This window comes from Oncorhynchus tshawytscha, linkage group LG06, assembly GCF_018296145.1.
Source record: "Oncorhynchus tshawytscha isolate Ot180627B linkage group LG06, Otsh_v2.0, whole genome shotgun sequence".
NCBI lineage: Eukaryota > Metazoa > Chordata > Actinopteri > Salmoniformes > Salmonidae > Oncorhynchus > Oncorhynchus tshawytscha.
The window spans coordinates 50537461-50562066 of NC_056434.1; the positions used below are offsets into that span (position 1 = coordinate 50537461).

Below are 24606 nucleotides of genomic sequence, written 5' to 3' on the forward strand. Positions count from 1 at the left end.
AGATAATGTTAAATATAATCTTAAAGGGATAATGCAAGATTTTGGCAATTGAGCTATTTTATTTCTTACCCAGAGGCATATGATCTCATGGAGACCATTTGTATGTCTCTGTGTGCGGTTTGAGGATGTTCAAGGTAGTTTTCGAGGACCATCGCTAACTAAAGTTAGCGCAATGACTGGAAGTCAACAGGAACAGCTAATAGCTGTCATTGTGCTAATTAGCAATTGCACTAATGCTAGTTAGCTACTTCCTTTGAACTGCATGTAGAGACATAAATGGTGTCCATGAGTATCCATTCTGCCAAAATCTTGCACTATTCATTTAAAAGAGCATCTCTGCAGAATACAAATACATATTTTTGGGGGAGTGGTGGCAACGATTTAGCAATGACGGGCCACAGCTGCTAAAGGAATATAGGGGAAACATTGGCTTGACAGGCTGGCCTAATAACACTGGTGGTAGTGAGATGAAGAGGGCTGACTGTTTGTCTACCCCCCCCTTCCTCTACACCTCCTTCCAACCATCTTCCCTCTTTACAGCATGGAGATCTGCCACCCCAGGAACAACATCACCATGTGCCCGCTGTGTGACAGAGCCTGTAACTACTGGAAACTGAAGGAAGCCTGCGGGACGGCCCGGGCCAGCCACCTCTTTGACAACCCTGCCACCGTCTTCTTCTCCATCTTCATGGCCCTCTGGGGTAAGAGGCTGAGGCTCGTCCACACCACATAACATAACAGCACAACTTTATTTCTGTCTGTAGGATTGTAGGACACTGTCTGTGTCTGTAGGATTTATTTAACAGGGACAAATACTCAATAATCAACCACTCGGACAGTACTGTGAAGCCCAGCGATAGAATAGCATCCTGTACATGGGGTGGACCTGTACATCAAGCTGCCGCACACTACAAAAACAGGAAATAGGCTATTGCCCAATGGGCCGTTCTTGCTTGGACAAGATGATACTAAAATGTAACAGTTCCGGACTGAGCCAGACAGTTCATTTTTATCCGAAGTGCATCTCAACTTTTGTAAAAAAAAATTATACAAAAATGATATAGGCAACTTAGCAGATGTGTTTATCCAAAGTGTTCAAACATGGAGATAGTTGTGTGCTTAGAGGGCACAGTTAGACAGACTATTTCCTCTGTACAGCTTCCCACCTGCGACTGACAGTACAGTGCATATGTTTTTAGTGTGTGTATGTGATCCCTGCAGGAAATGAACCTACGGCCTTGGCGTCGGTAGAGACGGAGCCACACAGGACCCCTCGAAACAATAGGACAAACTCCTTTTTCTCAGCTCCATCTATTTTCTTCTTCCAGATGTTTAGTCTCCCGGGTTGTCTTCTTTCTTTCTTTCTTCCGTTCATTTTCCGACCATCTGCATCCACTATTCTCTCTATCCTCTATGGCTGTCCAAGCAACACTAAGCCCTGTAGACTAGACTGTATAGTGTCTTACTGAAGTGAATTAAACCACATTCACTATAAAAAACGGACTCTTTGGTGATGCATTCCTGTGCTCTGTTCAGTGTCACAGTAACGATGGTCCTGTGTGGCCTGAGACTGAAGGGAGGAAGCAATAGACTGGAGCACTGTATGAGGGCACAGGTACAGCCCTGGGATTTATTTGTGTGTGTTATTTTCACTACTGGGCGTTATCATCTGGCGGTGATGTGACAGGCGTGGATGAGGCTTTGTAGGATACAGCACAGTACACGGTTCAAGTAGTACAGTATGTTGTGTCTCGTTGTTGTTCAACTACGGAAAGAGTGATGCAACTGGGGTCCCTCACTGTTGGAAGTAGGACGTAGGGCATTACCGATCTACTAGGATTAAAGGTGCCATTATGAAGGGCGTTTCAGGCCAACTGAAGTCAAATAAATGATGCATATTTTTAAATAATTGTCTGTATGCCCTCCCTGCCTCTGTTGTCAGAGTCAATATTGTGAGCACAAAATGATGTTTTGGTTATCCACAAATGTACATACCAGCATCCCTAATGTAGTCAGACACCTGTACACATTGTCATCCTCCACATAGGGGTTCTTTTTCATTCAGTCGCTCGACGTCAACACTATGGGAAACAGTATAGTCGTGACGTCTCGCTCATCCAGACTCCTTCATCCCGGGGTCACTCATCCAGTCTCGGCGTATCCCCTCTCTTTCGTGGATGACCATTATACGGAGGAAATGTAGAACATGCTATCGCCCCAGGTGCCTGTCTGCATATAGACTGCCACCGCCCTTGCTGTTCCACTGGACTAGAAAATACCTACCTTCAATCCATGTCAAAACGTTTCACAGGTTTAGCCCCTCATCCCACGTGGCAATTGATCATTTTGCTCATTATACATGTAATAATTGATCACTGCAATCTTAATTTTAGCACCTTTATTATGCCGCACTAATTATCCTTCTAGTCTGGTTGAGGAGCCATAATTGGACTGCCAGAGTCACTGATAATAACTAATACAAATATACCATTTAACAGACACTTTCATCCAAAGCATCGTACAGTCATGCATGCGTGCGTTTTATGTACGGGTGGCGCCAGGAATTGAACCCATAACCCTGACTGCGCAAGCAGCACGTTCCACCAACTGAGCCACGCAGGACACCCGTCCACGTAACTTTCTGCATAATCTGCCCAATGTTGAAAAAACTGCTGAATAAAACGCTTTAAGGAGATTGAATGGCTTTAGATTTGCATCAAACTGTACCATCTGGGATTGGAAAAACATCAAAAAGGCAGCCGCATCACCTTGTTGGTGCTTACAGCTGGGGGAGGAGGCTTTGGACGTGTGACCCTTCTCAAAGTTCATAGACAGCACTCTAGATGGAGGGACTGACACTCTTGTTGATATTGTGGATAATGTTCTTTGTGCGTTCAAAGGGGCTCTTAAGCGTTAACTCTTAACCGCGTCGTGTTTCTGCAGCTGCCATGTTCATGGAGCACTGGAAGAGAAGACAGATGCGTCTCAACTACGAATGGGATCTGACCGGCTTCGAGGAGGAGGAGGTGAGTGCTCTCCGTTCGGTGTCTTGCATTTCACTGCTATTTGTTTGTGAATGGGAGCGCCATATTGTAGACTGACCAAATAACGCCACGAGTTGTTGTTTGTTTCAAAATACTGCTCTTACTTCCCAGGAATACTTTCTCCACAAATAGTTAATTATTCATAATTCCATCACGAGCCATGGAAAACTGAATAGAAGAGAAAATGTGGCATAACTACATTTCAGTTGTCTTGTCAGTGTTGTTTTATTTGGAGACAGTAATATTAACTGTCACAATAGACTATGACAGAATTTTCTTTTTCTTCAAGTCCATTTTCAAAAAGATTTCAAGGTTGAGAGATTTTTGTAACTCTCTTGTCCTCCTCTTTCCCCCGTGGGTACCTACAGGAAGAGCTGAAGGTTTGGAACATTTCATTTTACACAAATATCCTTTTCCCCCTCGGTCACCATCCGGCTTTGCTACCCCCCCACACTGGCTCTTCTTCAGACTGTCCATGGACACCTTCACGCCCTCCTAAAGCACCCACAAACTACCACGACCCATTGAACCACTACTCCTTCTCTGAATGCCATCTAGGGTTACAAAATTCTGCAAACTTCCAACTGGGGTTTGCTGTATAATACCTGAGAATTTTACAACCCTAATGGCCACTGCTTCTGGCCTGCTTTACAGCACCTGAAACATCCTGTCTCCTTGGAGTCGGATGCCAGGTCCAGCTCACCGGCCCACAATCTCCTGGCCTGGCCAGTCCTCTCTCTGTCTCTCTCTGTCTCCCCTGACCTGTCCCCTCTGCAAAGATCCATCCTGCTCCAGACCAGCAGCAACTGCAGCCTTGTCTTTGTGATAATGTCCTACCCATCTCAGTAGAAATAGGTAGAACCTGATTGGGTACCAGCAACTGCAGATAACTGTAGTCTTTGAAAATCTTCGCCCTACTTTATACTGTAGAACTTGACTTGACTGTATAACCTCACCTCGACGCCGGGTTTGTTGACCCAGTTGGACGGACAGTGACATCCTTAACGGCTGTGTTAAATTCTGCACCTGATGGGAGGATTCTATGTATCCCAGTCAGCCCTCATACAGTGTTAAGTGCTTCTGCCTCTATTACATCCTTAGGACCACCCGAGAGCTGAGTACGAGCTCTGCGTTATGCAGAAGTCCCTGAAGAAAGAACACAAGACGCACAAGGTACTGATTGCTTATTCCTGGGTTTTTACTGTCATCCAACTTCTTCTGTGAATTGATTTGCAGTCTCTTCTTGACTCCTGATGTTTGGAAAAGTGTTTGCCTCTTACATAATGATTCAATCCTCTCCTGTGGTAGATTGACGTGACACTCGTACCACACAGGTCTTAAAAGACTACAGTGAGATTGTATGTCTTATAACAGTCTTTACACCTTTACATGACTAGCGTGTGTTTTGTCTTGTCTTCTTTTACCTCTTTGTCTTGTGGTTTGTTGTGTTTGTGTCCTCTGACTCTATGAAGCCTACAGAGATAGCAGAAGAACCAACAAACAAATGGAAGCAAACGGTTCAATCTGCCATGGCTGGGCTTAAACTGGTACTTTTAGTGTCCTCGCCTCCTCCTCCTGGCCTATTTCAATGAATAGAGAGAAACTGCTCTTTTGTCTGTAAAGCATGTTGCACATTTTCACAACAATTCCCAGTACAAAGTACAAATAGAGTATAAGGGTTACAGTAAGATGTGACTTGACATCTCTGTCCATTTGACCTAAACAGCCCCCTCACTAAGACCCCCCCCACCCCCACACACATACACTCACTCTCTCTCTCTCTCTCTCTCTCTCTCTCTCTCTCTCACACTCTCACTCTCACACTCACTCTCACACTCTCTCTCACACACACACACACACACACACACACACACACATGCACATACGCACACTGTCACCGTCTGTCAGAACCAGTGCACTTCTTTCTTGACTTTCTTGTTCTTTTATTTGTTGTTCTATTCTGTGTAACTTGAATCTGAATTCTCCATAGCGATAGTGCCTGGATCGCCATAGTGACAGTGCCTGGTGCTTGGTGCATGTTGAAAATGTCCTGGTAATGAGATGGAGACTGTATGGTTTGTTTTCTTGTACTTCCATGGACAGCATGTTAGCCTGTTCTGTTCCAAAATGGCTGCTGGAAGGTGCTGACCCCTTCATTGACTTGGCTCCGTCGAAAATGCCACCCCATTCCATATACTGTGCCCTACTTTTGACCGAAGCCGTAGGGCTTGTTACAGGGCTCTGGTCGAAAATAGTGCACTACTGTATGTAGGGAATAAGGTGCCATTTTAGACACTAGTCATGTTCTGCCTGAGATTTGCTGCATAGAGAATGGAATGATGAGAACGATGAATGACTAAATGCTTGAAATATACAGTGAATAAACTGTTGGAACACTGTCGTCTTGACTTCCAGGCTTGAATAATTCAGTTTGAAACGTTTATTTCGGCGTAATGGTTTGTCAGCATCAAAACACCAGCTTTTCTCCTCTCCCTCCTCCATTGCTGTTTGGATTCTTCTGCTGACTGGCTGCGATGTTTTCCACGTGCCAACAGTAACAGTAGACTTGGCTGCACCTCCTATAGATCTGAATATTTTCTCCCCTCTTTTAGACTGAAAAAGAAAAGCTGACCTGCAGAGACCGGTTACCAGCATACATGACCAACATAGTCATGATGCTTCTGATGGTGAGTCCAACCCATTTAGCAAAGCACAACTGCCAAGGGGCATACATTGTTCATAAAATAAACCTGTGCGTCAACAATGACATCATTTTGAATGTTGAATAGCTCCCTGTGTGTTTATTCTATAGACTTACCGTTTCTTGTAGTGGCTGCATCTCAATCCCCTCTTTCCGACGATATAAAGTGTGTGCCTATTCCATAACATGGGGCTTGTGAAAGCGGTATTTTTCTACACGTGAGAGGATCCAGACAAGAAAATCGTCACAAACTCGTCTGTAAAACCTGAACCGTTTTGAGCTACAAACTAATATGTCACCGCCATCGACAGATGAGACTCATGAACAAGTCAGTGTTGGTGGTTTGGCTCTATGACATCCAAAAACTTTCCGTCAGTCGTCGGATGTCCTCATTTCAAAGAGGTTTTCTCACAAAACTGACTCTCCAGACCGAACCGTCGGAGCTACAAACTAATATGTCACCAATATCGAAAGGGGGGACTCTCACAAAGGTGTCGGCTTCAGAGGAGTGGTCTGAAGGTAAAACAGTACCGGGCTTTAAAAATGTCAAAAAGTGTATAGGGGGTCAAATGTGCCACGAATAACGTGAGAAAACATGGGTCGAAACATTATTTTTCCTACTTTTTCTTATATCTCTCAGATATGGGACAGACACTTTGAAACCTTATTCCTTATCATTTATTTTCCGACTGTCTGTTTTGCCATGCACAAATGTGTTATTCAATGTGTCTCTATGGGCTATAGCAGTAAAGGTCAAATTTTCATCAAATATTTTGTATGTAAATATTTTTATACCTACAGTGGTCCTAAAATTTTAAATCAAATGGATAAATGATTAATTTTATTACCATCTTAAAACAATTCCATACGTTAGCTTAGTAGATATTTTGATCTAAGGGCTTAGACCTACAATTCCTAAACTGTGTAACAGATGATACTGTACCTAAGCGTTTGACGGCACGCTGGAAAAGATTCTCAAAACCAAACCTACCAGTATTGACCTTTGTCGGGAGGCCTTATCCCTGTCACCTCTTTCCAGATCGGGGTGACCTTTGCTATAGTGTTCGGGGTCATCCTCTACCGGATATCCATCACGGCAGCGCTGCACATGAGCAACAACCCCACGACGCGATCCAACGTCCGTCTGATGGTAAAAACAACGGCCGCAATCATCAACCTGGTGGTCATTCTGATCCTGGACGAGGTCTACGGAGCCGTGGCCCGCTGGCTCACTGTCCTCGGTACGTCTGGCAACTTGTATAGAAGTAGGGCATGCACATCCAGTAACCATCAAGTACAGTACATGGTATACAAAATCAAGTCATGGAAGAAAGATTCCCTATCTCTGCATGTCCTCGGGATGTCAGCCTGACAACCTAATTCCGATACTGTAATAATAATAATACATGCATATGGCACATTTAATGTGCTTTTAAAGACTGTCCCAAGCTATCAACAAGGCATTTTGGGTTCTATTTATCAGTGTCCTAGGTCAGTCTGACAACTTGTTTGAACAATTCCTCGGGCAAGACCCATTTACAGAAAGTAAAGTGTGCATTTTGCATTGACAGTCCGGCAACTTCCCTATTAGCTGTGTCCCCGCTAGCAAGGATTTCCGTTGGCCATTTCTAACAACAGGCCAATGTACTGCGTCACTGTGCCACCGACTTTTCCCACTGAATATAGCTCCAAAATGTATTTGCATCTAAGTGACAACAAACGTACCGTCATTAGGTGTACTGAATGATCTAATCGATCAAATGTATTTATAAAGCCCTTTTTTTTCTTTTTACATTTTTTTTACTTCAGCAGAGGTCACAAAGCGCTTATGCAGAAACCCTCTAACACTCCTCTTCCTCTATAGGCCTCGTGCTGATCCTACTGTTCTCTTTTCGAGTCAAGTCTCGAGCAGCAATGGCCTTCTAAGTTACTCGTTTAACGTCTGTTCATCTCCTGTCTGTTTTCTCAGAGGTCCCAAAGACAGACAGGAGCTTTGAGGAGAGGTTGATATTCAAGACGTTCGTCCTAAAGTTTGTGAATGCCTTTACTCCCATCATATACATAGCATTCTTCAGAGGCAGGTGAGTTTCCGCACCTGCTTTCTCTACCCCCAATTGTTCTGTGTGAGCTTGTGACGCAATGTGGTGTTATGCAATGCTTTTCCGCTATGCTATCTTATGTCGTGCCATTTTAATGTCACAGTCTATGTAAGTGAGAGGTCATAGAGTTTCTCTCAGTGTTGCCTCTCCCGACTTCCTTCCTCATGTCTCCTCATACAGGCTTGTTGGACGACCTGGAAGTTATCTGTATGTGTTTGAGTCGTACCGCATGGAAGAGGTTAAACACTTTTTCACTATAAACCCTCCTCTCAGTCTCTGAGAAAACTCTGCATCATGAACAGTAATTTTAGAGAGTTTTATTAAAGATTTATCACATTATTTGCCATGTTATACAGGTATATTTAATTTTCATACGTGTTATCATATTGCATAGTGAAGTATAATGTCATTAAGAGCAGATGGCTACGAATTAAACACTGTTAGTTAACCTAGGAACATAAATTAGGAGTTCACATATTCAAAATAAATCTGTAGAATTCAAGTGCTGCTCTCTTGAAGCTGTCAATCAAAACGCTAAGAACAGTGTTAGGCTGGGATTCAATCAAACATAGATAAACGGCTACCATTGTCTCTCTTGAGCCGATACGCAGCGTTTACAGTGAACTTCGATCTCTTTGAATGTCAGGGAAATTGCCTTTTGCTGTGAGGAAGTCGTAAATCTGGGTTTGTTCGAATCCCGTCCTTAGTACTTGTCTTTTATCATGTTAGTCTTTCTGTAATGGAAGTGTGTTACAGTACAGAAGTGTTTAACTAGTGTTTTTTTTCTTCTTCTCTGCAGTGTGCTCATGGAGGATGTCTGATGGAGTTGTGTATTCAGCTCAGTATCACCATGTTGGGAAAGCAACTCATCCAGAACAATTTATTTGAAATCGGCATCCCGTGAGTACACACACAAGCGCACACGCCAGCCTCGTCACACACACCACAAAACAAAGTCTGCATATCTGACTTGCCTAGTTAAATAAAGGTTAAATACATTATATAAATAAATATCAAGGATGCAAATGCCAGGCCCATAAGTACTTTTCTATGCTGATTTGATCCCAAATCATGACTGTGTTCCTGTCCCTGTCCCTCCACTGTGACTATGTTCCTGTGCCACTGCCTGCCTTTGGCTCTGACTGTAACTGTGTCCCTGTCTGCGACTGTGTCCCTGTTTGCGACTGTGTCCCTGTTTGCGACTGTGTCCCTGTCTGTAACTGCCCTATATGCTGTATGGCGTCTTATGATTGTGATCCTTTGTGTGCAGGAAGCTGAAGAAGTTGATCAGGTACATCAAGTCTAAGAGAAGGTCCTTCCAGGAAGAGGAGAGGGAGAAGAAGTTACAGCGCTATGAGACGGACCACTTCCTAGAGCCCTTCGCAGGCCTCACTCCAGAGTACATGGAGATGAGTGAGTCTCTCTCTGTGTGCGCGTGTGTGTGGACGTGCGTACGAGTGTGTGTGCTTGCGAGCGTGAGTGCCAGCGTTTATGTGTGCGTTTGTTGAACCCTCTGACACTGCCAGAGCTCCCTGTGAGACCTTCGGTAGCAGGGCCATTCAGTCAGACAGACCCTATTCTCAATTATTTGTTTTGAATATAGAATGTCGCCTTTAATTACATTCAATGCCATGCAAATCGTAATCTGGATATGCATGTCTTGTCTACATTGTCCAGTTTATTTAAAAATCCTCTTCTTTCTCTGCTTGTTTTCTCCATTTTTCATGCACCTTGGTTTGAAAGCAAGGTAACAACAGCATTTCTGATTCTCCTTTATGTTCCAATTGAGTTGTGAGGGAACTGTTGCCTGTGTTCTAGGTGTGAGGTAACCAAACCCATTCTGCTGCTGCACTGTGACATGTTTTTAGTATGGCAGATATTTCACACTACACACCTCTGCTATGGCAATTCGAGTGGGCTTTGGTCAGAAATAGCTGTACTGTACTGTGAAGAAGGTTCCATTCCCGTGTTGAATTTTATTTTTGATCACATACTACTCTTAGAGAAGAGTTTTTTTTTTGGTTGTCCCCATAGAACTGTTTTTGGTTCCAGGTAGAACTATTTTGGGTTCCATGTAGAACCCTCTGGGGAAAGGGTTCTATGTAGAACCCAATAGGGTTCTACCTGGAACCAAAAATGGTTCTTCAGGTGGTTATCCTAAGGGGACAGCCGGAGAACCCTTTCATGTTCTGGATAGCACCCTTTTTCCCAAGAGTTTAGGACAATATCACTGTTGTAAATGCTTTCATACATGTTATCCTCAAAAGGTGATAACATGTGAAGGACCACTGGTAGCACAATCCACAAGCTGGTTAGTTGGCACCTTCATTCAAAGACAAGTGTCACAGCAGGTGGAAGAAGGTCCCTTTCAAGGTCAGCAGAATGGTAGCATTCTAGGTAGACTATTTTGCAGTCGCATGACGGATCACATAGCACCTGGATAGGTGTTTAACGAATCAGCTGACCACATCATATGATCTAGCAATCTGATGCCCGAGGTGCCCGACTAAGCAGTCGATGACGTGCCACACAGCCATTGGTTGATGCGTGCATTGTGACTGCAGTGTATTCGGCCTGGAACACTGTCATGTCAACAGGAAGTGGCACAGTAAAAGTTGTGGAAACTGTGAGGACTGGGGTCTCTACTGAGTAAACTCAGGGTTTATTTCTGTTGGCCAGAGGACCAGTGAGACCCTGTGATGAATAAAACAAATATCCTTGTTTTTGTTGTTATGGAGATCTTTAGATGTAGCCCGTCGTGAGAGAATTCTGATAGGCCTTCATGTTTGTTTAGAAACGATGGTCAATTAATTGCATCAAATAAGCAAAGCTTTTTAGTCCCACTGTACTGAGTTTGGCTCCAGCTTCAAACCGGCTTTTATTTTGTATTGACTTGAATGCTGATGAAACCTCAGGTGGCTGGCTTTAGCAAATGTCAAAGATAGACACAATTAATAGATGAGAGACCCACAGGCCTTTTTCCTCAGCTAGGTAATTAGAGCCCATGTCTTTTGATGAGCTAGTAGAAGATATTTATGACTTAAATATTTAACAGGGTATTGGATAATGTGTTGCAAAGGCTGTATGGGGGAAAAAAGATTTGGGGGATAGGATCTTAAGTTTTTTATTATTCAAATTCTGTATTTGTGTTTACTACTTTTGTAAAGTAACATTGATTGAGTAGAATATCGATTATTTAAGACATCATTTTTCCTGCACTGTAAGTATGGACATTTTAGAGTAATTTAAAGTACTCAAAAAAAGCAATGTTCAAGATTCAAGTTTTTAATGTGCAGTGAAATGTCTTTCTTTTAAGTACTAAACCTAAAAATGCAGAAATCTATAACAATGTAATACAAAAAATTACATAAAGTAAAACAAAAACACACAAGAAAGTAAGTAAGCATACTATATACAGGGTTAGTAAGTTCCAGTACCATATTTGCAGTACAGAGATGCTGGAGGCATACTGGAGTGATAGAGGTCAATGTGTATATTGGGTAAGATGACTAGGCATCAGGATATATGATAAAGAGAGTAGCAGCAGCGTATATGATGGTTGTATGTGAGTGGGTGTGCGTGTGTGTAGAGTCACTTGTACAGTGCCTTCGGAAAGTATTCAGACCCCTTGACTTTTTCAAAATGTTGTTAGGTCACGGCCTTGCTCTAAAATGGATTAAATTGTTTTTTCCCCTCATCAATCTACACACAATACCTTGACCCTATTATAATACCCCATAATAACAAAGCAAAAACAGTTGTTAGAAATGTTTGCTAATTTATCATTTTTTAAAAAGCATTCAGACCCTTTGCTCAGTACTTTGTTGAAGCATATTTGGCAGTGAGTCTTCTTGGGTATGACACTACAAGCTTGGCACACCTATATTTGGTGAATTTCTCCCATTCTTCTCTTCAGATCCTCTCAAGCTTTGGCAGGTTAGATGGGGAGCTTTGCTGCGCAGCTATTTTCAGGTCCCTCCAGAGATGTTCAATCAGGTTCAAGTCCGGGCTCTGGCTGGGCCCCTCAAGGACATTCAGAGACTTGGGTCGTTGTCCCATATCCACAGAGGAGCTCTAGAGCTCTGTCAGAGTGACCATCGGGTTCTTGGTCACCTCCCTGACGCACCAATGTGTCACTGTGCACCTGGCGACCTGGTTAGTGTGCACTGCGCCCGGCCCGCCACAGGAGTCGCTAGTGCCCGATGAGACAAGGATATCCCTACCGGCCAAACCCTCCCTAATCCTAGGCCAATTGTGCGTCGCCCCATGGGCCGGCTGCGACAGAGCCTGGGCTCGAAGCCAGAGTCTCTGGTGGCACAGCTAGCACTGCGATGCAGCGCCCTAGACTACTGCGCCACCCAGGAGGCCGACCAAGGACCTTTATGCCCAGATTGCTCAATTTGGCTAGTCAGCCAGCTCTAGGAAGAATCTTGGTGGTTCCAAAGTTCTTCCTTTCATGAATGAGGGACGGCCACTGTGTTCTTGGGGACCTTCAATGCTGCAGACATTTTTGTCGTTTCTTTCCCCAGATCTGTTCCCTCCACACAATCTCTCAGCTCTACGAACAATTCCTTCTGCCTCATGGCTTGGTTTTTGCTCTGACATGCACTGTCAACTGTGGGACCTTATTGAGACAGTTGTGTACCTTTCCAAGTCATGTCCAATCAATTGAATTTACCACAGGTGGACTCCAATCAAGTTGTAGAAACATCTCAAGGATGATCAATGGAGACAGGATGCACCTGAGCTCAATTTCGAGTCTCATAGCAAAGGGTCTGAATACTTATGTGAATAAGGTATTTCTGGTTTTGATTTTTAATACATTTGCAAAAATGTCTAAAAACCTGGTTTGCTGTCATTGTCTAAAAACCTGTCATTGTGGGGTATTGTGTGAAGGATTGTGGAGGATAATTTTGTCCAAAAAAAATGTAGAATAAGGCTATAATGTAACAAAATGTGGAAAAAGTCAAGTGTTTTCAAAACTTTCCGAATGCACTTGATGCTCATGTTCATTGAGTGAAACAAGAATATCTGGAGCAGCAAGATACAGTATTTAAAAGAAACATACTTCCTTTTCGTGTGGGAGTTAGACGAATATTGTTTTTATTCATCCTGGAAACTCATTACCGTTTTAAAATTGAATTGCTCCTAAGCCAAGCACATAACTAATTGAATGAATTACTTCCTTACTCTGTACCAAACCTACACCCTGGGCCTTCTCCTCAACGACAGACAGCAGTGTTTTATGCAGATCCTCCTGTTGGCACACACCTCTTCTGTCCCGTAGTTTAGTCAACATGGCCCTTGTCCTGTGGCCCTCATCTTGCTTTGCCTGTCTTCTTCTCTCTCTTTCTCAAGTGTCTCGATTGCTCCATCTTTCTATCTATCTCTCGCTCTCTCTCTCAACTGTATCGATACTCCATCTCTCTCTCTCTCTTTCAAGATCTACAGATGTAGGATCTTATTTTGATAATCCTGTAGCAGGAGAACTTTTCTGTGGTGCAGGAAATGTAAAATGTGTTGTGTATTTGAGGTTTAAAAAGGCTTCTGAAGTTTGTAATTTCCATTTAGAAATTTCAGACTTGATTTTCCCTTCACAGAAAAATGTTTCAACCCTTACCGAAATGCCCATGAATTATAATCTACATAATAATGAACATTTCCTGTTGCTGCGGGATTATTTTCCTGCTGTAGCAAACAGGTTCAAATGAAGATCCTACATCTGTATCTCTCAGATTATCGTATATATTTGCAATCTAAGAGGACGGTTGAGACAGCTCTTAAGACATACATTGTTTGTTCTCTGTCTGCTCTCTGTACTCTTGAGAATGTCTTAAACAACAGGAGACCCCAGTTCCAGGGCTTTTTAACTTACGTCACTCTCAGAAGATGCAGTGACTCTCAGTTACTGCCCGGTGAGTAGGTCTATTCTCAGAGAGTTCAAGACTTAACTTCATTTTCATGGCATCGCATATATTTCACGCTCCCACATTATGGGTATTAAGGGATTGTAAGAGGAATGTTCTTATCCAATGTTCCTAACCTGCAGGCATCGGTCTATTAGTCCAAACCTTCACCAGGCACACCCAAGTTCCACACATTTATTATAAGAGTTGTCAAAATTTCACAAAATGCTGCACCTTGTGGTGTTCGATTTCCCCTAGCATGGCTTTTGAAGAGCACCTGCTTCTCAAACTCAACTGAGAACTGTGTGTGTGTGTGTGTGGCTAAAGAGAGAGAGAGAGAGAGAGAGAGAGAGAGAACATTTAACAGTGAAAACACTACAATTAGCAAAAGACCCTGCATGATTGAATGCAAAACCTGTCTGAAGGATTTTTCAATGTACCCTTGCTGTGTGGATCAAAGAGTACTAGGGGTACTACTGAGGTTGTGGTGTGACATTACAGAGTACTAGGGGTACAGGGGTAGTACTGGGGTTATGAGAGAGTGGCATTCTGGGCTTGGTCATGCGTTGGCTCCATGTCAGTAGAGATTACAGCCTGGGTCTCTGGTCCGATCAGCTTTCCTCTGGCCTGCGTCCCTGTCTACCCCCTCACAGGTCCCTGCGTGCTCCCTCTTGCCCCCATCCCTTTTCCATCCCCTCACTGTCTCTTCTCCATGGTAACTGCCCCTCCCTCATCCCTGACTTGTCCCTGCCTCTCCCTGCCCCTTACCTTCTCCTCCCCCTCGAATGTCCATGCCCCTTCCCTCACTATATCCTCTCCCTGCCTGCCCCCTCCCTATGTCTCCTCTCTCTGCAAGACCCATGAAGAGTCTCCCTGTTCTGTTCTCTCTGGTCTGGTCCACTCCCATAATTATCTTCAGCTGCTTCAATAAGTTAACCACTTAGGAGGATGATGTTGCTTTGAATTACCTAAAGGTCAAAGTTGTTACTACGTAACAAATGTTCTTATTTAGTTTATTTATACATTTACAAGGGTCATTCAAGTGTTTCTTGTTATCCTACATGTGATGAGGGAAGAAACCTTTAACATGAGCATGTTTCAGTACTAACTGCAGTGTGATGTGAGGTTCAGAGAATCTCTTTTGATTGATTTGTTTAGTCTTGTCGAGTGATCAGAACCTGTATTCATAGGATGTCTCTCTACAGTGCCTTCAGAAAGTGTTCACACACCTTGACTTATTCCACATGTCTTGTGTTACAGCCTGAATTCAACATGTATTAAAAAAAAACAAAATTCTCCACCATACACACCTCTACACACAATACCCCATAATGACAAAGTAAAAAAAAACATGTTTTTAGAAATGTTAGAAAATGTTATTGAAAACCTTTGGCAGCGATTACAGCTGTGAGAGTTCTGGGATTCCAAGAGCTTTGCATCTGGATTCTACAATATTTTCACATTTTTATTTTACAAATTCTTCAAGCTCTGTCAAATTGGTTGTTGATCATGCCAATTTAAGTCAAAATTATAAGTAGGCCACTCAAGAACATTCAATGTCATCGGGGTACTGTAAGCAACTACAGTGTGTTGTGCTTTAGGTTATTGTCCTGATAAAAGGTGAATTTGTCTCTAAGTCTCTTTTGGAAAGCAGACTGAACCAGGGTTTCCTTTAGGATTTAGCCTTTTCTTAGCTCTATTCCATTTATTTAAATTAAATAAAAACTCCCTAATCCTTGCTGATGACAAGCATACTCATAACATGATTCAGCCGCCATCATACTTCAAAATATGAAGAGTGGTTGTCAGTGATGTGTTGTTTTGGATTTGCTCCAAACATAAGGCTTTATATTCAGGTCATAAAGTGTATTTCTTTCCCACATTTTTTGCAGTTTTACTTTATTGCCTTGTTGGAAACAGGATGCATGTTTTGGAAGATTTGTATTCTATGCAGGTTTCCTTCTTTTGATGCTGTCAATTAGGTTAGTATTGTGGAGTAACTAAAATGCTGTTGATCCATCCTCAGTTTTCGCCTATCACAGCCATTAAACTCAGTAACTGTTTTAAAGTCACCATTGGCCTCATGGTGAAATTGCTGAGCAGTTTCCTTCCTCTGCGGCAACAGAGTTTCATCTTTGTAACATCTTTGTTGTGACTGGGTGTATTGATACACCATCCAAAGTATAGTTAGTAACTTCACCATGCTCAAAGGGATATACAATGTCTGCTTTTTCTTTACCCATCTACCAATGGGTGCCATTCTTTGCGAGCCATTGGGAAAATCTCCCTGGTCTTTGTGGTTGAATCTGTGTTTGAAGTTCACTGCTCGGCTGGGGGCCTTACAGATAATTGTGTGTGTGGTGTACAGAGATATGAGGTAGGCATTCAGAAATTATGTTAAAACACTACTATTGCACATGGAGTGAGTCTATGTAACTTATTATGTGATTTATTAAGAACATATTTACTCCTCAACTTGTTTGGGCTTTCCATAACAAAGTGATTGAATACTTAATGACTCAAGACATTTCAGCTTTTCATTTTTGATTTATTTGTAAAAATGTCTAAAAACATAATTTGACTTTAACATTATAGGTTATTGTGTGTCGGCCAGTGACACAAAATCTCAATTGAATCCATATTAAATTCAGGCTGTAACACAACAGAATGTGGAGATAGTCAAGGAGTGTGAATACTTTATGAAGGCGATGTATATCTGTGTCCTTGCAGTAATCCAGTTTGGGTTTGTGACCTTGTTCGTGGCGTCGTTTCCGCTGGCCCCACTGTTCGCCCTGCTCAACAACATCATCGAGATACGCCTGGATGCCAAGAAGTTTGTGGCTGAGCTCAGGAGGCCGGTCGCTGCGAGGGCAAAAGACATTGGTGGGTTTACTGTTCAAACTCTGTCTGCACACAGGTTCGTTTTTTTTATTACACTCCTATATTGATTCCTTAAACATAATATTGAAGTCACTCCAATACAAGTGATTTACAAAGAAGGGGAAAAAAACACTTGTTGTCTTTGGGATTCTTCGGTCCCTTGAGTTTTTCCTTACCATGTGACCCAGGGCTTTAAAAGTGCGACCAATTTGGTGTGCGATATCTTGCTCTGCGACCTGTAGTTTGAATTTGGGATTATAATTGTTGAATAATAATGGTTGGAATTATAAGGCTTCGCAGTACTGCTGTTTCACAAGCGCAGTTTCGTTAGTGTCATGCTTGCAGCATTACTACAGCGAAAACTTCTTCTTTCTAGCCCAAACAGCCCAAGCTTCTTCTTTCTAGCCCAAATGTCATTTTAAACCATGTTGGGGGCTGTTCTAAAACTATTTGCGGGAATGTTAAACATTTTTTTTACACCTTTTTCCGTCATGTATGGTACCTCATTAACTAGCTAGCTAGCTAAGAACCTGATAACTTGACCAGTATATCCAAACATTTGGGCGCACAGAAAGAAAGGAAATGGATAGCTTCTTCAGGAGATCAATTATCATAGGAATTAATGAATGACGGACGTATAGCACATCGTCACAAACTTGACGCTCTGGAGTGTCAATGTTAAGCGGATGACCATATAAAACATAGCCTTGTGCTTTTAAGCGGTTAGAAAGCTCAGATTCTTTGCTTTTTTAAATTGTATTTATTATTTATCAATGATTTGTATGCCTTTTTTTGCACTGGTATGCACCGCTATAGTAAATAGTATGAAAAATAGTACACGGCTGATTTAATTTGACAATTGTTTTTATTTGATATACAGGGTTACAGATGTAATTACAGGGTACAGTGAAATGATTGCGCTCCTAGCGCCAACAATGCAGGACAATGTTAAATAAAACAATACAAATATAATAGAAATAGATCATCATAAAAATACAAGTTATAATATATACATATTAACAACTGTGGCAAGGATAAATGTCCATTGGGGTGGGTGCAGGGTAAATGTCCGGGGGGTGAGTAGGTACTGTAGCTGACTAGTGGTGGCTATTCAGCAGCCTGATGGTCTGGAGGTAGAAGCTATTAGCCAGTCTTACAGTTTTTGCCATGATGCTACTCTACTGCCCGCATGTGAGTGATGGAAATGGGGAGAACAGGCCATGGCTCAGGTGGCTGGGGTCCCTGATGGTCTTCTTGGGCTTCCTGATACACCTGGTGTTGTAGGTGTCCTGGAGGGCAGGCAGTGTGCTCCGAAAGGTACGTTTTGCTGAGCGTACAACCCTCTGTATCTCCTTGGGGTCCGCGGCAGTGGAGTTGCCGTACCAGACTGTGATTCAGCCCGACAGTATGCTCTCGATGGTGCTCTGGTGCTCTGCTCTCGCCGTGGAGACAGTCAAAAATTTAAAGGTTCTCGGCATACTCATCTCCGATGAGCTGAAATGGTCAAACCACATGGACACCGTGGTGAGCACACCCCCATCCACATCAATGGAGTCGCCGTGGAGACAGTCTGAAATGGTCAAACCACATGGACACCGTGGTGAAGAAGGCACAACAGCGACTTTTCAACCTCAGGAAGCTGAAAAAAAATTGGCCTGTCTCCGAGGGGCCCTCAGGGCAGGCCACATTTTTTTCATCTTCCTGAGGTTGAAAAGTCGCTGTCATGCCTTTTTCACCACTGTGTCCATGTGGTTTGACCATTTCAGACCATCTCCACGGCGACTCCATTGATGTGGATGGGGGTGTGCCCAGCCTGGTTCCTCCTGAAGTCCACAATCAGCTCCTTTTGTCTTCCTGACGTTGAGGGAGAGGTTGTTTGCCTGGCACCACGCCGTCAGAGTGCCTACCTCCTCCCTGTAGGCCGTCTCGTTATTGTTGGTATTTGGGCCTACTACTATTGTGTCATCAACAAATTGTGCGAGGACACACAGTTGTGGGTATACAGGGTGTACAGGATGGAACTGAGGACGCACTGTTGTTGGGCCATCATGTTCATAATCAGTATCGAGGAGGTAATATTGGCTACCTTCACCACCCAGGGGGTAGCCCATCAGGAAGTCCTGGACCCAGTTGCCGTTTGTGGTGAGCTTAGAGGCCACTATGGTATTGAAGGCCGAGCTGTAGATGATGAACAGCATCCTCACATATGCGTTCCTTTTGCCCAGGTAGGTGAGAGCAGTGTGCAGTGCCAATGGCGATTGCATCGTACGTGGATCTGTCAGGGCGGTAGGCGAATTTCGTATGCTATGATCAACCTACTCATGAAACATGGGGGAAAAGGGCTTGAAACATTTCATCTACATATAATATACATATACTCACGATCAACTATGAAGTTGACACGATATAAGATTTCAACTGCCTTAAAACTGTAATAATTTTGTATTTAGTTAGCGGTAAGGGAAAATCTGACTTATTTTGTGGTGCACTGCTCGGAATCATTGCTGTCTCTAGCCCTGTGAATGAGTTGATTTGTCCTTTTGTGATGAAGACAAAGTGGTTTTGTATCTTCCTATTGTGTTCGTTTTTTATTTGTTTTATTCAATATAAATTGATGTGTGTTTGTCATAGAACGATGCGACTGTTTCCTATTGCTGCAGTAGATGCGACTGTTTCCTATCGCTGTACCTGTAACGTACCATTTCGTCACAAATTGACAGACCGTCCAATCAGCAAATGACCATTAAGGCGGGACTCCCGAGCCTCTAATGTCTGTGGATATGTAACCCAATACCCCATAGTCATTCAAGGCCAAGTGTTTTGAAGTAGGGAAGCTGGGGTTTTAGACAGAACTGCCGTGAAGCCATTTTATAAGCAAATTACCTTGATATTCCTTGATAAAACAATTAAATTATAACGAAAATCCATCCAAAATGGGGCTATTCATATTTAAGATGTGCCCAAAGAGAATGATTGTTGAGGAATGGAACCCAATGAATGGAACTCTGTGTGATTATAATCGAATATAATCAAATATATATAAGATTGTAATATCAATTACCATCGAGAGTTCTAACTCTCATGTGATTCTGCTTCTCTGATTCTAGGTATATGGTACAACCTTCTCCGAGGTGTGGCTAAAGTGGCCGTCATCATAAACGTAAGTCGTTCCTGTAATCCCAGCAAAACATAACAGTGACCAAATGATAAAAATGTAAAAGAAATCTGACTAACATATACTGTTTTGATTGTTTTGAATGTTCTGCCAAAGGTACTGTTTTTTATTCCATCTTATCCATTCCACAACCCCCTCAACAATAACAAGTCTGCACTTAAAACTAGAACATATTTCATTGAAGCTCAGCCCTGGTCCACACAACATTTACTGGGAATTTACCCCCACGTTTGGGGGGTTACTTGTAAAAGCTCATAATACGGCTTTTAAATGCCTGCCCCTCTGTGCAGAGAAGACCATACTTGGTCAGAAAGAGAGCTAGCTTGGTTATAAATCCGACACCGGGCTCACACTTCACTTCCAAAGGGATCACAATTGTCATGGCAATGGTGAGTTGAGATCCAGATCTGGGTTATTTATGACATTCAATCAAGATGGAAGGGAGGGATTTCATCACCTCCATTCTCTTATTGATAAGGTTTTCAACAGTACAGGATGTCAATGTGTTTTTACTTTAAGGCCTTGGATTCACTGTAGGTTTATGTGCTGACAAATCGCGGAACCCAGAACCAAATATCGCGTGGGTACTGGCCAGCTTCACAGGTTAGGGTTAGGGCTAACATTTCTGTTAACAGTCAGTCACCCTATGTGCTGACAGGCAGAGAGTTGCAGATGAAACAGCAAGATGGCACTGACAGATATGGCAGCTCTGCTTCTAGCGCCTAAGCAACTTTGCAGTATTTGTTTTTTTGTGTGTTATTTTTTACAGTATTAGCCCAGAACTTGTGTTATTACATACAGCCGGAAATAACTTTTGGATATCAGAGCGGTGGTAACTCACCAGCACTACGACCAGGAATGCAACTTTCCCAAATTGGATCCTTTGTTTGCACCCCCCCAGGGCAACTGAACTTATCCCAGAGGCTGCTCCAAGATGCTGCCGGCGGAGAATAGGTATTCGGAGTGAACTTCTAGTCCGACTCGGGAGGCGGGTAAACCATCCACCACTTCCGAGTATTTTACTTGTTAATGTTCACTATCTGGAGAATAAAGTACATGAGCTCAGGGTGAGGATATTTTTCCAGAGAAACATCAAGGACTGTAACATACTCTGTTTCACAGAATTATGGCTCTCTCTGGATATACTGTCCCTGTCCAGTCAGCCAGCTGGGTTCTCAGTACATTCCACAGACATGAATAAAGGCTCCCGCTTCTGGTGCCTCCAACTCAATCATAAAGTTTGCAGATGACACAACAGTAGTAGTCTTGATTACTAACAATGACGAGACAGCCTACTGAGAGGAGGCAAGGGCCCTGGCGGAGTCGATTATGGACTTCAGGAAAAAGCAGAAGGAGCACGCCCTTGTCCACATTGACGGGACCGCAATGAAGGTGGAAAGCTTCAAGTTTCTCGGCATACACATCACTGACTATCTGAAATGCTCCACCCACACAGACAGTGTGGTGAAGAAGGCGCGACAGTGCGTCGTCAACCTCAGGAGCCTGAAGAAATTCCATTTGGCCCTTAAGACACTCACAAACTTCTACAGATGCATGATTGAGAGCATCCTGTCGGGCTGTATCACCCACCGCCTGGTACGGCAACTGCACCACCCGCAACAGCAGGGCTCTCCAGAGGATGGTGCAGTCTGCCCAACGTATCACCGGGGCACACTGCCTGCCATCCAGGACACCTACAGCACCCGATGTCACAGGAGACCAAAAAGATAATCAATATCATCAATCACCCGAGCCAGGGCCTGTTCACCCCGCTATCATCCAGAAGGCGAGGTCAGTACAGGTGCAACAAAACTGGGACCGAGAGACTGAAAAATGTCTAAACTCAGCAAAAAAATAAACTTCCTCTCACTGTCAACTTTGTTTATTTTCAGCAAACTTAACATGTGTAAATATTTGTAAGAACTTAACAAGATTCAACAACTAAGACATAAACTGAACAAGTTCCACAGACATGACTAACATAAATGGAAGAATGTGTCCCTGAACAAAGGGGGGGGTCAAAATCAAAAGTAATAGTCAGTATCTGGTGTGGCCACCAGCTGCATTATGTACTGCAGTGCATCTCCTCCTCATGGACTGCACCAGATTTTCCAGTTCTTGCTGTGAGCTGTTACCCCACTCTTCCACCGAGGCACCTGAAAATTCCCGGACATTTCTCGGGGGAATGGCCCTAGCCCTCACCCTCCGATCCAACAGGTCCCAGATGTGCTCAATGGGATTGAGATCGGGGTCTTCGCTGGCCATGGCAGAACACTGACATTCCTGTTGTTGTGTCTTTGGCTATGCCGGATTAATTGCTATGACATGCTATTCTATAAAATACTTTCTCCGTAATTAATATCACCTGATTGAGCTAATCAGGTAAATGTAATTAACTAGAGAGTTGGGCACCACAAAATAATATTTATAGAGCTGTTATCTTCCGAATAAACTCTTAAAGATTTAGCAATATTTTACATCAATAGCAGTCAACATTAATCGTCATCTTACTTCAGTCTCATATTCTGAAAGTTGTAAATTCTTGGTTATCTGCAAGAATCCTGGCTAACAAGTTGAATCAGCAATACAAAATTGGGTTTAATTATTTATTTACTAAATACCTAACTAATCACACAGAATAACATATACAAAGAATTAATTATACCGGGATAATTATTTTCTTCATAGGAAACATCCCTTGCGGGCGGAACAGATATGGCAGCTTGTTACACATAGGAAAAGGGGCGGGGTTTGAGTGAAAGAGCGGGAGACTCGGGAACAAAGGGGAGAAGCTGTGCCATCGTAAATACAGGATCTTATGCATTCTAAATTACCGCCCATTTGGAAAAGGAAAATGCAATAAATATTTACTCTGAGCTGCGCTTCAGTAGGTTGGTGGTAGATGGAAGGCCGTGTTGCCAAACCGAGTCCTTTGTCCTTTGAAGAATGTCTCTGGTGGTCACTTGAATAAGTTGTAGTAACGTCGTTGTGTGGTAGAACGCCGTTGTGTGGTAGATGGGATACTCTGTCTGTTCCTTCCTAACCTGCGTTTGCAGCTGTGGTCACTACCTCAACGGCTAGGAGGTATCACTTCTGTTGTGAATAAGAGTTCAAAGTCCTTACCATTTGCAACCAAAGCTCATGCTGATGTTGGCTTCGTTCTTGTAGTTTTATCTGAACCATTCTGACATGGGATCGTAATTCTCACTTCCGCGGAACAGAAAGTTATGTTGTAGTCAAGAGCTTATATAGGAAGGAAGAGTAGGGTGTGTTTGAAAAGTTTTATAGCCTTTGTCCCTTCACAGGGGAGGAACACTGATTGAGCAGCCCTATCTTATGAAACTCCAAATCTCACATTTTAGAAACTAAAATCACATTTAATTCCATCACAAATAATTTCAAATTCAAACATTTAAATTGAACAACAATTCCATGTGAATCTGATAACGTTTATGCATAGACTTTCCACTGTGGAGTTTGTCATCTTATCATTGATGAGAATGTCTCAGATGACAACCGAACTGACATCATATTCATTAAGCACCACTGCATATGTTCAATTGTTCGGATTACCAGAATATAGTTAATTCCCCCCACATTCTGATGTTCCCAGAATCTCTATGTTAACCAAGGGGTTTTGCAAATGTAACCTTAGTAGGGTAGAGAGAGGAAAAAGGGGGGAAGAGGTATTTATGACTGTCATAAACCAACCCCCAGGCCAACGTCATGACACTGTTTTGCTGGAAATCATGCACAGAACGAGCAATATGGCTGGTGGCATTGCCATGCTGGAGGGTCATGTCAGGATGAGCCTGCAGGAGGGGTACCACATGAGGGAGGAGGATGTCTTCCCTGTAACGCACAGAGTTGAGATTGCCTGCAATGACAACAAGCTCAGTCCGATGATGCTGTGACACACCGCCCCAGACCATTATGGACCCTCCACTTCCAAATCGATCCTGCTCCAGAGTACAGGCCTCATTGTAACGCTCATTCCTTCGATGATAAACGTTAATCCAACCATCACCCCTTGTCAGACAAATCCGCGACTCATCAGTGAAGAGCACTTTTTGCCAGTCCTGTCTAGTCCAGCGACAATGGGTTTGTGCCCATAGGCGATGTTGTTGCCGGTGATGTCTGGTTAGGACCTGCCTTACAACAGGTCTACAAGCCCTCAGTCCAGCCTCTCTTAGCCTATTGCGAACAGTCTGAGCACTGATGGAGGGATTGTGCGTTCCTGGTGTAACTCAGGCAGTTGTTGTTGCCATCCTGTACCTGTCCCGCAGGTGTGATGTTCCAATGTTCCGATCCTGTGCATGTGTTGTTACATGTGTTGTCCATCCTGTCTCCCTGTAGCTCTGCCTTAGGCGTCTCACAGTACAGACATTGCAATTTATTGCCCTGGCCACATCTGCAGTCCTCATGCCTCCTTGCAGCATGCCTAATGTACGTTCACACAGATGAGCCGGGACCCTGGGCATCTTTCTTTTGGTGTTTTTCAGAGTCAGTAGAAAGGTCTCTTTAGTGTCCTAAGTTTTCATAACTGTGACCTTAATTGCCTACCGTCTATAAGATGTTAGTGTCTTAACGACCGTTCCACATGCGCATATTCATTAATTGTTTATGGTTCATTGAACAGCATGGGAAACAGTGTTTAAACCCTTTACAGTGAAGATCTGTGAAGTTATTTGGATTTTTACGAATTATCTTTGAAAGACAGGGTCCTGAAAAGGGACTTTTCTTTTTTTGCTGAGTTTATCTCAAGGCCATCAGAATGTTAAATAGCAATCACTAGTTACTC

General features: G+C 43.1%; 1 protein-coding gene across 8 annotated transcripts in view; it reads left to right on the top strand.

The window, feature by feature from the left end:
• LOC112252674 (anoctamin-1) overlaps positions 1-24606 on the top strand; it is a 66947-nt gene that overhangs the window by 37270 nt on the left and 5071 nt on the right. For 2 of the 8 annotated variants that reach the window (XM_024424120.2, XM_024424119.2), the window contains 13 exons: positions 541-701; positions 2944-3026; positions 3413-3424; positions 4146-4217; positions 4517-4591; positions 5657-5731; positions 6785-6986; positions 7715-7826; positions 8025-8082; positions 8644-8744; positions 9115-9257; positions 16481-16633; positions 19738-19790. In XM_024424120.2, coding sequence (XP_024279888.2) covers positions 541-701; positions 2944-3026; positions 3413-3424; positions 4146-4217; positions 4517-4591; positions 5657-5731; positions 6785-6986; positions 7715-7826; positions 8025-8082; positions 8644-8744; positions 9115-9257; positions 16481-16633; positions 19738-19790 — 1300 coding nt within the window. The remainder of the gene's footprint in view (positions 1-540; positions 702-2943; positions 3027-3412; positions 3425-4145; positions 4218-4516; positions 4592-5656; positions 5732-6784; positions 6987-7714; positions 7827-8024; positions 8083-8643; positions 8745-9114; positions 9258-16480; positions 16634-19737; positions 19791-24606) is intronic. The other 6 variants (XM_024424123.2, XM_024424122.2, XM_042323344.1 and 3 more) reach the window with 3 other exon arrangements.